The sequence below is a fragment of the Barbus barbus genome (genome assembly GCF_936440315.1).
Source record: "Barbus barbus genome assembly, chromosome: 43".
Classification (NCBI taxonomy): Eukaryota; Metazoa; Chordata; class Actinopteri; order Cypriniformes; family Cyprinidae; genus Barbus; species Barbus barbus.
The window spans coordinates 6,726,358-6,741,274 of NC_136721.1; the positions used below are offsets into that span (position 1 = coordinate 6,726,358).

Below are 14,917 nucleotides of genomic sequence, written 5' to 3' on the forward strand. Positions count from 1 at the left end.
GAACGTGATGCAGATCTGACACGCATGCTGCTCTATAATGTGAAACGATACAGGCTACAGCTCGTGCTGCCATATTTGTGTATGCTTATAAATAATTTTTCAGCATATTCCACAATACCTTCTCACAAGATCTGTGTCTTTGGCCCTTCTCTCTTTCTTTTTAAAGCACTCTTTACTAGGGCTGGGTATCGTTCAAAAATTATCGATATCGATACCGATACCTTGAGTTCGGTACCGGTTCCTGAACGATACTTTTTTCGATACCAATTTTATGAAAACAGTTTTAACTAGATTACATTATCTCAAAAAACTTTGGTTTTATTTTTTTTTTCAGCTTGTTGACATGTATACAGACTCAAAGACTCATCTTCTGAGCCACTGCACAAAGGAACAAAATGTAGCCAACACAATAAATCAGTACAAATAATTTTAATAAAGCTCAAATTGTTTTCAGTTTACACTAGTGCGTGCTCGTTTTAAAATGCATAGCTCAGACAGAATCATCATTTCTATTCATTTATTCTAGGTTGTTAAAGACTTCAAGAAATTTAAAATCTTTATCCACTTTCATAAGTGGATGTTTTATTTTCTTTCACAATATGTTTTATTGTTATTAAATTCTATGTTGTAGTATGTCTAATTATTTGAATGTATAAAAACTACTTAGTTTATTCAAATTTATTCTTAAAACAGCCTTATGAAATGTTTTCTTTTTCATCAGAAATTCTGTGTTCTGTATCTGGTTTTCAAATGAAGGTATAAAACATTCATTTAATTTTTCTTTTAAATTATTGAAAATAAAATGATTTATTTATTTTGGCAAACAAAATTTTACTATTAAAATTAAAACATGGAAGAAATGTTGTGTGATCATTAATTAAAAAATAAGAGTTTTAATCATTTTAATAGTAGCCTAGTAGTAGCAGTATGTACACTCTGCTGGACAATATTAATTTATTTCTGCCACAGTGTCTTCCAAGTTAATCCGAATTTTTATTTTGACGGGTTTCCGGGAATACCTTTACAGTTCTGTGTGTATATGATATGACGCAAGTTTTACTCAAATCAAACGGTAAAATTGTCATGAAATGACTCTTAGAGCAGTTCTAGTAGGGGTGTGCGATACTGCAAATTTTGGTATCGATCCGATACCGAGTAAATACAGGGCCAGTATCGCCGATACCGATACCGATTCCGATACTTGTCATGTAAAAAAACATAAATTTAAATGACCAGCAACAAAATAAAAAAAATTAACATTACTAATGTTGATATGACTAATATTATATTCACCTTAAAGCTACGTGGATATTATTTGCCTTTCTAAAAGGACTTTGCAGGCAGAGGATGCCCAGAACATGAAAGCAATAAACAGTTTCATGTTAAGTATTTTCCTCCCAAAGAAAAGATTTATAAAAATAATTAATGTGGCTTAATAAATTAAGAACGTAATATTAAAAGACAAAACTCAGTATACACCTTATTAATGTTGCAAACTAGATATACAAGTAAGCAGATGTGCCCAGAATATGAAAGCAACGCTCAAAGTTTTCACATTATGTATTTTCCTCCCATAAAAAAACATTATAAAGAAAAGTTTAACGTAAGTGGCTTATTGAATGAAGAAATTGATATGAAAAAGAACTATTAAACCATAACTCGTTTATTATTGAAAGGATTTTAGTATGCTATGTACGTACTGTATTTTCTGTTTGTTTTATACATACCGTAATATTTGTTTGTTATTATCGCAATAAAACAAAACTGTGATATGAAAAGGCCAAATTCGGTACGGTTTATAAAAATATATAGGCCTACTATGTATGTACAGGTAAGCAGATGAACCCAGAACATGAATGCAACATGTTGAATTTAATTTTCTCTAATTGCAATATAAAAACATTTAATATGGTGCAATTAATGAATGGAGGAAGACAGTGATAAAGACCAAATAAATAAATAAAAACTAAATTCGGTATACAGCTTGTTAATAAAATCTAATATGTTGCAAGCAGCTGAGACCAGAATATATATGCAAACATGCTAAACAACATGTTAAGCATTTTACTCCCATAGAAAACCATTATAATGAAAATTTAAAGACTAAGAAATAATTTTAAAAAGCTAAACTCATTCCACACCTTACAGTGATACTGTATAAAAAGGACAAATTCGGTATACAGGTATAATATGCACTATGTGAAGGATTTCCTTCCTCTCCTTTTCATTTCTTTTGTAGCTCGGAGTTCCGTTCCATCTCTCACTGTATCCGCTCGCGCTCGGAGCCGCTGAGTCATGTGATGGCATGACAACCAAACACAGCGTAGCAGGGGAGGAGCAGCAATGTTTGCATAAGAGATGTGAAAAGAGCGTCATATGCACCCAGACATGTCTACACTGTGTTGTATGTATTAAGCAATGTTATTACGTGTATAGGAGAAAAAAATAACCTAAAGTATCGATCTTATCAGGCTAGTATCGATCCGATACCATTACCAACGTTGGCATCGATACTATCGATATTAGGATCGATACGCCCACCCCTAAGTTCTAGAGCTGTTGTTGATGTGTTCATGTCCTCATTTAGTGAGACGGCAGACGCTGAAATGTCACGCGAGCTTCAGTCTGTGTCAAGTAAGCGAAACTGCGCGATATAGAGAGCAGACTGCTCCGTACACTTTCGAATTGCTCTCGCGGATGTCAAACACTGATCAATCAGCACCGCGTCACTTTAGTCAAACACACTTAGTGCTGCAGGCTTATTGGCTCACTGACGTTAATGAGATTAACCCCTTAGGTATCGAAATTTGGTACCGAACGACAAGACGTTTTTCGATACTTGGTGGTATCGAGGCAATTCGGTCGGTGCCTAAAAAGTATCGAACTCGATACCCAGCCTTACTCTTTACACTCTCTCTCTCTCCTCAGTGTCAGAGCATTAGATAGGATTTTTTTGTTGTTGTTGTTTTTTTCTTTGCAATTCTTGACTCCTCTTTCTCTCCTCTCTCACACATTCTCTTCCACCTTAAATATCAAACAGCTACCAGTGATACTGGTAGTGGAAATCAATTTACTCCTTGATGCTGCATAAACTGTGGCACGCCAGAGGAGGTTTGTTGATTCCGGTATGGCATCATGCAGAAACACACCTGAGAGGTTTCGGCTTTACTGTCAGCTGCTGCAAACCTGCCTGAATAATTCATCATATTCTTTGTCTTTCCTTCTGCCTGTATCTGCCACTCCAATTCCATTTTGATTTGTGTAGAGAAAGAGCCGAAAAGATTCAGCATCACACAGCACATAATCTCATTCTCCTCCCTTACCCCCTCCTGGAACTTTGGTTAGTTTACATTCTCTCACCACAAAAGTCAAGTTTTACTTTTAACCTGCCCTGAGTCTCCTCCGCTGGGAGAAATCCAGGATCCAAAATTGTAATTTTTAAAACTATTTTTGAAACACGATAATCTCAAATTGGACATTAACTTTCTGGCACATAGTAATTGGTCAGCTTGTCACTGACCAGATTGGACCAGCTAATGACCTTAAATTATGTTCTAACCATATGTGATGCATTAAGATTCCAGTGACAAGCAATTTATTCATCCATACCAGATGCAAGAGTGCTACAAAACACACACAAATAAAATCACAAATCACAGCCAATCAGAAGTGTGCAGACAGGCTGTCTCTGCAAGTGCTGTCTTACACTTGCAAAACATTGGAGAAGTACATAATCAAATGAATAAAAATGCAATTATTACTAAAAATTGCTAACGACTAGACAGTCTTTGTCATTGAATACCCTGTTGATATTATCACTCAAGTTGTGAGTTGGAAAAGAGGACTGATTTTGGTTACTCGTCCATACAGACACCATTTGATCTGCTTTTGCTCCTTTTATGTAGGCTACCAAGGTGCCAAACAATAAACACTGAAATTCCAAACACTGGCTTTTTGACCATAGCCTTTGAGTCCTATCTACATGCTAATTTTAATTGGTCTTCTCAATCCACACAGACCTGCAAATTGCAGCAGCATGCCTCACAGAGTTTGTTACAAACTCATAGAAGTCAGACATAATAAAACTCATCCCCCATTTTGCTAATGACAATTGTGCAAAGAAAATGGCCAACAGACCTATGCAGGGTACAATTGTGACAGGCACTCTGATTCTGTGATGTGAATGTTATTAAATAAGGTGATAAGAGCATGTCAGCGATGGGAAGTGGCAAAAGATACCTCACTGAAGGCTTCAGACTTCAAAGCACACAGTCTATGTTTACCATAAGGGTAATCCTAAAATAGCAAACTGAGCTATTGGGACCCTGTATCAAAACACATTTGAATGCATTTACTACTGAGTGGAATATGAAAAAATGGGTTGTGTTATATGGAGCCTCTGGAGTTGATGAGGGGCTCTTAATATTCATCTTACTAAATATGTAATGAATTTGGATTGTTACCTTAAGAGAAGTGCTATGGCTACATGAAAGGTGCTGTCACATTAGCAAAATTTAGTATGCAAGAAGGGTCCATTTTCTATTGTCAGTAGTGTAGAGATTTTTGAAGCACAGCTCAAATAGAAATCCCTTTCAAACCAAGCAGTTTTGTGGTGATCAACACAGCGAGTTCCATTGACCAACTTGATCCTGAAATATCTCAACCTTCACATAAAATTCCCAGTCATATGGATTCCTATTGAAATGGCTTTTTCCGGCTTTAAGTTTTATTTGTCAATAGAAAGTAAAATATATGTGATTATCTTGAATTTAATCACTTTATGTACTAAGTGGTTCAATTGGTACAAAGGTAAATAAAATTATATTATTTTTACTTTAGAACATAACTTGTTTACTTGAAAATATATTGATTCATTTATTTACAGTTCTTTCCACTGAAATCTGATGCAAACAACCCTGTAACACTGTGGTGTCATACAGCTTCTGGACCCCAGTTTGAAAAACTCCTTAGACATTTATTATACAATTAATTTATATATATTTTAATTCTTCACTTTTTTATATATCAGTCTTTATCTTGCTTTAAAATTTAACTTATGCTTTTAAACTCTAATTATTATTATTATTATTTTATTTTATCTCTTTCTGCAGGACGGCATGGGTCACCTGCGTATCACAGAAAGAGGCCTGAAACTGGAGGGAGATTCGGAATTCCTTCAGCCACTGTATGCCAAAGAAATCCAGTCCAGACCAGTAAGTGCACATCAGGGCCTATCAGTGCGATAGTAAGGAGGACATATATTCTTTCTTTCTCACAATGTCCAAGCGTAATAATATCAGAGAGGCTGCAGTGGATGGATGGCTTGATAAGGTGTAGGGTGATGGTGTTATCTCATCTGTCTAGTAAAAGTGAAGCAGGCGAGATTGAAAGACAGAGTGATAGAGAGAAACAGACAGAGGAGATGTGGTGAATAGCAATGGCCTGATGGGACTGGTGATGAGAGGAAACTCCCATCCACTGCAGTGGGAAAAGACTCACTCTTAAGAATTAGACAATTGCCACACTAAAATGGTAACATCAGACACAGTAACCAAAACCATGTACATTTTCATATGTTTGCATAGACTCTGAAATGTACATTATTAAACATGTATTATATTTGAACATAAACAAATAAATATATTTGTATGTATTTTAATAATTTCCGCCGACGGAAAAGTGCCCTTTCGGTACGGTCTGGTCTAGGTGCGCCCGGATGGACCGCGATTTCTAACTATTTCTAAATTTTCATCCTAGTTTCCCTAGTCATCCTAGTTTTCTAACATCTCCCCTTTGACCACCTGGTTCCATTCTGGTATCTATCAGCTACTTTTCATCATAATTTTCAAATAATTTTTGTAACATATTTCTGTCCATAATGTCTACAATAAAGTGTTAGCTATGAAATTAAATTTGTTTTGAAGGTGTGATATAGTCTAGATTAATTTCCTCATTGAGTTTAATGAAATATAACTCACTTGAAAAATTGTTTCAAGTAAAACTGTGTTTCTCTTAATTAGCCTCACATACAACTCAATAGACTTTTTTCTCTGTTTCTGGCCTTTTTTCTTCATAAAACCAGATGTTCTCACAACATTAAAGAGCATCTACAAAGGAAGCATTTAACACTTGAGAGAAAATAATTTATAATTTACATTATAGACATACTGTATCTCCAGGTTTTAATATGCAACACAATAGTACCTTAATTAAAGAGTCAACTGGAGCATGAATTATTGTTGTAATGATTATGACAGATATCTGTATCTTGCCTAACCATTACTACGAAATAATTAAGCGGTTTCATTGTTTTTGTTGACTATTTTCAGCTGTATGCAGATGGCTGGCTTGAATTTTACTGTTTTTAAAAGCGTGATTCTTAAAGAAGACCATCTGCCCAACACTCAAAATCAACCCAGGCACGCATGCTGTGTTAATTTATGATTGGTCCCAAAGCATAGAACAAAATCTTTACCAAGTGTTTGCATAGTACTGTGCCTGAGGGGAAACTTCACAAATGCTTACCATTTTTTGCACTTGCTTTCCTTTAAAAACCCAGAGGCTCATGTATATAACACTACAAAATAATTTTTAGTGACTATCTTTGTCTTGTTTTCCAGTTAAAATATATAAATGGCCATAACACAAGATACATTCACCTGATAAGAAAGACTACATATAACAATAAAACTTGTTTCAGAGAAAGTATCTTGATTGTGTGTGTTTTGTCTTGTGGCACTGGTAGAAAATAAAAATAATAATAATTGCAATAAGACAAAATACACTTATATTCAAGATAAATCTCTAAAAATCAATGTCTTACACGACCTCATTCTATTCCTACAAGACATTATTATTATGCATTGAAAAAAATATTTATTTATTTATTTATTTATTTATTTATTTATTTATTTATTTATTCATTCATTCATTCATTCATTCATTCTCCTCTTTTTCATGCCAGGGAAGCCCATTGTTCCTGCAGTCATCTAAGAATGTGTCTGTCAACATCCTCAATGAGAAGAAGCAATTAGTATCTCAACTCATTGCAGGTAAGTATACAAATACAAACAGGGTAACACTCTTAGGGTAAGAATAATTTAAAACTCTCTTGCAACCTCTTTGTGATAATTACAATTGTCTTGCTCACCACAATTTCACAGACTATAAATTGGAATGAAGATTTCTCGCCCCATCTGTGGGCGTTTATATTAGCGTAGATAGCATGAAATGAAATATTCACTGAAGATGAATCCAGGCAGCTAATGTTAAACTTTATAGGACAGATGGTAAAATGAATATTTTGACAGAGTTAAAGTGTTCTTTGATAGTCAGATTGTTAGTCTCTTCTCTCTCATGATGTAACCTTTATAACTGTGACCAGAGACTTCATTACAGCGCAGTAATTGCATGTGCATGGATGCATGTACTATTAAGTCCTGGTTAATAACGTAATAGCAAGTCTGTATTTTAATGAAAGTAATTTTGCCTTAAATGGACTAGCTAAGTGACATTCACTTGAATTACGGTGTTTGAACAACTGTATACAAAACAAAATTAATGTGTAAGAACAAGCATGTGTTCATTATCTCAATTCAAAAGGTTGTTTTTTTTTTGTTTGTTTTGTGTACAAGCTAGTCAGAAAAAGACATTAGACATTACAAGCTTGTATGTGTCAGAATAGACCAATAGGCGGTAACACTTTTAGTGTAAGGTGTCCTTGTTGCACACATTACATGCACTTAATATTACAATAACAATTATGCATAATTACATGCAAGTAAGTAACCCTAAGCCAAACTGTAATCCTAACCCTAACCATATAGTAAGTACATATAGTTAATTAATATTACTCAGTACTTAAATGTACAGTATACAGTAATTACACTGTAACAAGGACTCCTTAAAATAAAGTGTAACCCAATAGGTTAATTAATTAATTAAATACTTAATTACTTGCTATTTGTTTCACTTGGATATGCCAGAAAATATTAAATTAAACTTGTTTTTAGACGGCACACTGAAATGCAATGATTAAATATATATTTTTTGGCAGGTTCCCATGGAGTTCACGCAATAGGCAAAATGCTGGAGGTAAAATCAAGTGCAGGAAAGCTGCTCTTCTCTGCTGACGACCATGAGGTGGTAGTTGGTGCAGAGAGATTACGAGTTATGGGTGAGTGAACAATCAAATTATAACACATTTGAGGGCAATTTTGCTCACACGAAGTCTTAGCCCTAAAGTCTTAGAGTTATTTGGCACAGTCTACAAAGAGAAAGTAGCCTGAAATCTTATGTATTTTTTTATTTTTATTTTATTATTATTTATTTATTTTTATTTTATTATTATTATTATTATTTTGCTTGTGATCCTCACAGGGCTGCTTTTAAGCACAGACTGACGTTGTCACTGATATTGTGCAAATTGCGTAACTGACACAGCGGTGTAATTAAAGCATCTACTAAAATGTAATGAAATAATTTATGTGTTGGTTGCAAAAATTATTTAATCAGAATAATAATCAGATACTTTTAAATGGCCATCATGGAAAACAATGCTTTTTGACTCCATCATCATGTAATTACATCTATCAGAGCAGAAGCTTACTGGACTATAACATACTCGCCAAACATTTAATATTTAATATTATTGTCTATGATCCAGGTTTTCAAACTAGGGCAACAAGGGTATAAAATATTTTACAACATGCAAACATGCTAGGGCTGTCAAATTTAACCTGTTAACTTAAGATATTAATTAAATGTTTAAAGTAATAATTTATTTTGACACATTTACTGTGCTATGGTGCTAATGTGCTATTGTTGTTTTAAATTGAATGTGATTAAATTAAATTAAAATTGTATTCAGTCGACTTGTATCGCTGTATTGTTAACAGAAAGTAAACATTTCCCAGATATTATTTTAACAGTACTGGCTTTAGTACAGTGACAATATAAAATATTTCAAAAGAACTATTATTATTATTATTGTTGTTGTTGTTGTTTTAGGAACATATTGTATTTCAAATATACATATTCCTCAATTGTTCAAAAGCCCTAATAGAATGTTGAAAGAATGTTGGCACAACCAAAAGGCCGCTCAGTTTCTGGTCACATTTGGCATGAAAACAAGAAGCACTTAGCAGTGCTTTCCAAAATTATACCCCAGATGGTGAGAATATATATTTATGATTTTTATGGGTCACCATACTTGGCAGTATGGCAGTATGTTCTTCAGTAAGAAGTGAAGAAAAAATAGATTTTTCAAGGTTGCTTTGTGCTGTATTTGATCACGCGCCGTGCTTGTCTCAGGGGTAGCACTAAACTTCCTTTATTAAAGTTATTACTCAAGCCTGTGTACATCCATTTTTCCCCCGATGATTTTCCCTAAGCCACAGTTCATTACCTTACATCCACTCTAGCTCAGCACGGACTGCAGTGAGAACAGGGGTATTTAGAATTGGATGTTTCTTTTTCAAATTTTATCTCAAGTGTTACCGGAATGATGCCAGGCATCTGAATTATCGTGAAGGCATTTGGTGGACCACACAGTGATGATGTGCAAGTTTTAAGGTCAGGGAAATCTTGTTACTCTAATGCTTAGATAAATGCCTATGTCTTCTTTTACGAGTCTGTAGCTTAGAATCAATCCTGAGAGCTCCTGTCATGTAATAGGACTACGCTTTACAGTTTTTCTCAATTGCTTTGGCACATTTTTCGAATCAGTCTTAACATTCTCTAAACTGTGAGTGCAAATGTCACAACTGTTTGCTGGAACTTCAGAACTTTATTGCATGTCTGCAAAATGTAGTTACTCACAGTACATTTATTTTTGTACGAATGTATTACATGTAAAGTAGTGTAAAGTGTAACAGTGCACTCTGTTACAGCAGAATTACCTGATGTAAACTATGGCAACAGTTTGGATGACAGTTATTGTACTGAAATGCAGAAGGCTGCACTTCTTATGTATGCCATATTTCCTTTCAAAAGTACAAATTTACACATTACTGTATTTGGGATATTGATTGAAAGAGTTTCAAAATGTTTGAATTATTGAGGATATGGTCAATCTCCCAATTTTTAGCTGCACCCTTCAGCCATTGTAAGGCCATGATTGACAACATTATTTCATCTGATATGCACCTCTGTCCTTAGCCTCTTCTTCCTCTCGGCTGTTGCCCCTGATTGTTCTCTGGATGTTCATCCATCGTCAGAATTTGTAACTTTTGTGTTGTCCTCTGTCTATATATGCTTTCCAATTTAAGAGTCATGAAATGCACCTTTGAGCTATTTCAGAGAACTGGTATATAACTGATCTATATTCTCTTCACTAGTGAAAGTCAAGATTAACTTGCACAATTCATGGCAAATTTACAAAAAGTCTAATAGAGATGTGTAGAAAATATGCTTGACAGTTTATGACAACTAGATCAACCATTTGCATTTAATGACTTATACGATGAATGTTACGGTATTGCTCCCAGGAATGCAAACGAGACAGGCAGGTATAGAAAACAATGATATTTACTTGCAGAAACGTAAGGTGTAACATCAAACAATAACGGACATAGGAACCAGGGAGAACTCAGGCTTATAAAGGCAGGTCATCATTAAGGGAGAACAGAAACAGGTGAGGAGCTAATTAACTAATCGGGGAAACTGGGTCAATGGAAAACAAGGCAAAAACAGAACAGACTCGTGACAGTTTGCCCCCTCCCGAAACGGTGCGTCCTCGCACCGAAAAATGCAGACCAACAGAGGAGGGGGGGTGGGGGTTCAGGAGGCGGGCATGGAGTAGGAGGGATCCGGGCAATAGGGAGCAGGAAAAACCAAAAACAGTCCAAAAAATGAGTCCAAGGGGGAGTGGAGGGTGGGAGGAGCCAAGGAGGAGCCCGGAGCAGGGGAAGCCAGATGGCAGTCCAGAGGCCAGCCAGGATGGCGGCCCACGGCAGAGTCGATGGCGGGAGGAGCCATGGTGGGGATGGGACCACCGACACCATGGGGCCGACTGCCGGAGATGACGCCGGTGGAGAAGGAGCCCAGGATGGAGCAGAGCAGCCGCAGAGCCAGGGTGACACAGATGGGCTGGAGGGCCACGGCGGAGCCGGCGGCTCAGGCGAGAGAGGCGGAGGCGGGGATCCCGAGTGACGCGGTGGAGCCGGAGTGACAGAGGACAACGGTGGAGCCGGAGGGAGGGAGGAACCCGACGGAGCCAGAGGAATGGAGGGACGAAGCGGAGCTGGAGGAGTGGAATTCCGTGGAGTAGGCAGGGGGACGACTGACCAAGGCGGAGCCGGAGGGACGAGGGAGCCCGGCGGAGCTGGTGGAGTGAGGGGCCACGGTGGAGATGAGGGAGCCACGAGCCAAGGTGGAGCCGATGGATCGGAGGGCCGAGGTGGAGTCCGGGTCTCGCAGGCTGGAGGCAAAGACTGGGGATCCTCCAACCCCGAGGTGGCAGATTGCAGGGAGACCCGAAGCTCAACCGATCCACCGGGCATGGCGTGCTGAGGGTGAGCTGAGGGGTCTTCCTGATGTGGCTGAGGAGGGACTGATGGGCTGGCTGACTGGTATCGAGGAGGCGGGAGAGGGAGGCTGGGTGGGAACACGGGAGGATTCGAGCTGGACGGAACCAGCGGAGACACAGGAGATTCCAGGCTGGACGGAACCAGCGGAGGCACAGGAGATTCAGGGCTGGACGGAACCAGCGGAGACACATGAGATACAGGGCTGGGTAATGCCTCCCCAAACCAGTCAATCAGATCTTCTTCGAATAGGCCCAACAGTTCCTCAAAATAGCTTCCAGAAGCCAGCGGTTGCTCACCCTCAGTGGTGGATGTGTGGGCTGGGGATTGGTCCATTCCCTCGATCTCCACTAAGACTCCCACGACGCACGATGTTGTCGGCTCACACACCTGGTCAGTCGCGTCGAGTTCGGTCTCCGGGGCGATGAGTGGCTCTGTCACTGTCTGTGGTGACGGCTCTATCCGCGCGGCCGGCTCGGGCTCTGCGACTGCGGTGGGCTCTGGCGAAACCTCCGTGCAGCGAGATGGTGAGGGCTGGCTGGGCTCTGGATCGGGAGTGGGGCTGGAGCTGTTCTCAGCAGGGTCACCGAAGATAAACAGATTATTATTTTCCAGCACCCACTCCATGCAAGCGGCGAAATTCTCCTTGGGACCGTTCGCTGGCAGGCGTGCCTTACACTGCTAGCTCAGGTTGGCGATGTAGAAAACACAGAGCGAGCGGTCTTCGAAGTGTGTAAGGCACGCCAGGTTGATGAAGTCCTTGGTGTGTTCCACCAGCGAACGGTCCTTCTGCTCCAGGCACAGGAGTAGCATGGCAGGATCCATGTCAGGAGAGGGGGAAAACCAAAAAATAAACAAAAGAAAAAACGCCGCTAACTAAACTGTTGTGGTCCGTTATTCTGTTACGGTATTGCTCCCAGGAATGCAAACGAGACAGGCAGGTATAGAAAACTGATATTTACTTGCAGAAACGTAAGGTGTAACATCAAACAATAACGGACATAGGAACCAGGGAGAACTCAGGCTTATAAAGGCAGGTCATCATTAAGGGAGAACAGAAACAGGTGAGGAGCTAATTAACTAATCGGGGAAACTGGGTCAATGGAAAACAAGGCAAAAACAGAACAGACTCGTGACAATGAACTAATGACTTGAGGTTTTGAAGGGTAAGACTATAGCACAGAGAACTATATAATACATTTTGAGCAACATGACAACAGCAGGCAAATGTACATAATCAGTTGCATGATTGTACCAAAGCAATCGCAACTTGTTCAAAAGAATGAGAAACTGCTTTTATGATGTGCACAAGTGACTCAATGATGTGGAGGTTGAACAAGTAGTTTTGAAAATTTAATTTCTGTTCTGAGAAATGCACCAATGCAACTGAGAAAAACTGTAATGCCATGACAGCTGAGAGTGAGTCTAGGGTAAACACAACTTCAGCTGCCATCAAAACACATCACACGCAGAACGCTTGTCAGTGCAAGCAAGATTTTTAAGGACCAGTATTCCTCTAATATTTGTTCTTGCATTCTTTCTGTTGAGCAAATCCTTTAAGAACGTGATTCATACAGTGACTTCAATAAACCTGTTATTTCAGATTTCAATTACATTTTAATACTTTTAGGGCATAGTTGATACTACCACCCTCATAACGTAATGAATAAAAGCATAAAATAAAGTGATTTAATAAAATGTTCTGCATAATCTTTTGTTATTTCTTAGAAAGCAAATTTTTTAACAAAACTGCTTTACTGCTTATTCATATTTGAAAACTGAATTTTCATCCAGAAAATTCAAAGTCACGTGGTCCAACAATCATAAAGAGGACCGGAGACTCTCATGAGTCAGTAAGTCTTATAAAATAATATATAATTTGATTGGAGAGAGAGATGGATGGGTGGATGAATAGATAGATGCTGTAAGGAATTTTTTTTTTTATATTACACCACAATGACTTTTTCATATTTTATTTGTTTATTAAGGGTATAATAATACATATAAATATTGCATTTACTCCTCTGTTTTCATAATTATGATATTGACTTTTTAAGTTCCTTTACCCTCTGTTATGTGGCCTGTTTGCTTCTAATTGGAGGCTTTAGTTTTTATTTTATAAAACATTATTAAAATCTTTCCAACCTTAAAATCATTCAGGACATAAAAAAAAAATCTCACTGAAAAAACACTTTCCCTATCGATACTCCACTCGTACTGCGTCTTGCTAAAGACGCTATGGGAAAAAAACTTTTTTCTCCTTTACTGAAGCCTTATTCAATCACGCAGTGAAACTGCACGATCATTGGTTCGTGCAGTGTGTTAAAAACGAACCAATGTGTCGGCAGCGGAGCTGCACGAGCCTATGGCGACAGAGCCCGCCAGATCCCGCCAGAATGGGCGGGGTTATCTGGCTATATAATCAGCCGTCTCGCCATAGGATGCTCAGATTTCTTCTCCTTCAGCGACGACATCTCGCCTTCGCTGATCCCAAGAAGCCGCCATCGCCGTTGACACGCCTCGCAGCTGAGCCAGATACCTCCTGCCTGCTGAGACGACGCTCATCGCGCTCCAGCCCCGCAGAAGCCCCGGTCTGTTCGCTGCCGCCATCCGGCGAATTCACGCACTCTAAAAGAGCAAATTTACAGGCGTTGTTTCAAATGCCTGGCCGACATTGCGGCTCGTGCAGGGCTCCCCTGCACTCCGATGACGGCCACAGCGAGTGCTGTGCACCCAGGCACCTGTGAGGAAAAAGCGGCGGGGCAGAGGATTTCAGTGCTTGGCTGAGAGCGAGCTCACGTCGGCTTGAGTCCCGCATGCCTCGCTTTCGCCACAGAGAGAGCATTCTCCCGTCCTTTTTTCCCAGCCCGACCAGCGTCCCTCCGCTGCCGCGAGCGATCTGGTCTCGTTCGGGAAAAGTGACGAAGAGCTGGCCGATGACAGCATTTCATTGGCAGCTTCTGATGTGGAGGAGCTGTCGGGCTCTGCTGTAGACTCCGCCCTCCCGCATTCTTCAGCGCCCAGCACCGCTACAGCTGGGATGGACGCCGAGCCCTTCCGTGTCCTCTCCAGAGCGGTTGAAGAGCTGGGACTGGATTGGTCTCCACCAGAGGAGCCCTCTCGCAGCCGTCTTGATGAGTGGTTCCTGCCGGGGCGCCGTCAGGCCCCTCTACAGTGACCCTCGCCATTCTTCCCTGGAGTTCACGACGAGCTGACAAAATCGTGGCGCGCCCCCTACTCCGCCCGCCTCCGCACTTCCTCTTCATCCGCCCTCACTACAATTGACGGCACTGAAGAAAAGGGGTATGGGAAAATGCCTCAACTGGATGAGTCAGTGGCTGCCCATCTCTGCCCACCCACTGCCATCGGCTGGAAGGCTAAAGCCGCCCATG

General features: G+C 39.5%; 1 protein-coding gene across 4 annotated transcripts in view; it reads left to right on the plus strand.

Moving 5' to 3' along the window:
• The window catches only part of LOC306862126 (delta-sarcoglycan-like), a 310,739-nt gene that overhangs the window by 232,109 nt on the left and 63,713 nt on the right, over positions 1 to 14,917 (plus strand). For all 4 annotated transcript variants that reach the window (XM_079404770.1, XM_079404772.1, XM_079404769.1 and 1 more), the window contains 3 exons: positions 5,112 to 5,213; positions 6,965 to 7,052; positions 8,057 to 8,176. In XM_079404770.1, coding sequence (XP_079260896.1) covers positions 5,112 to 5,213; positions 6,965 to 7,052; positions 8,057 to 8,176 — 310 coding nt within the window. The remainder of the gene's footprint in view (positions 1 to 5,111; positions 5,214 to 6,964; positions 7,053 to 8,056; positions 8,177 to 14,917) is intronic.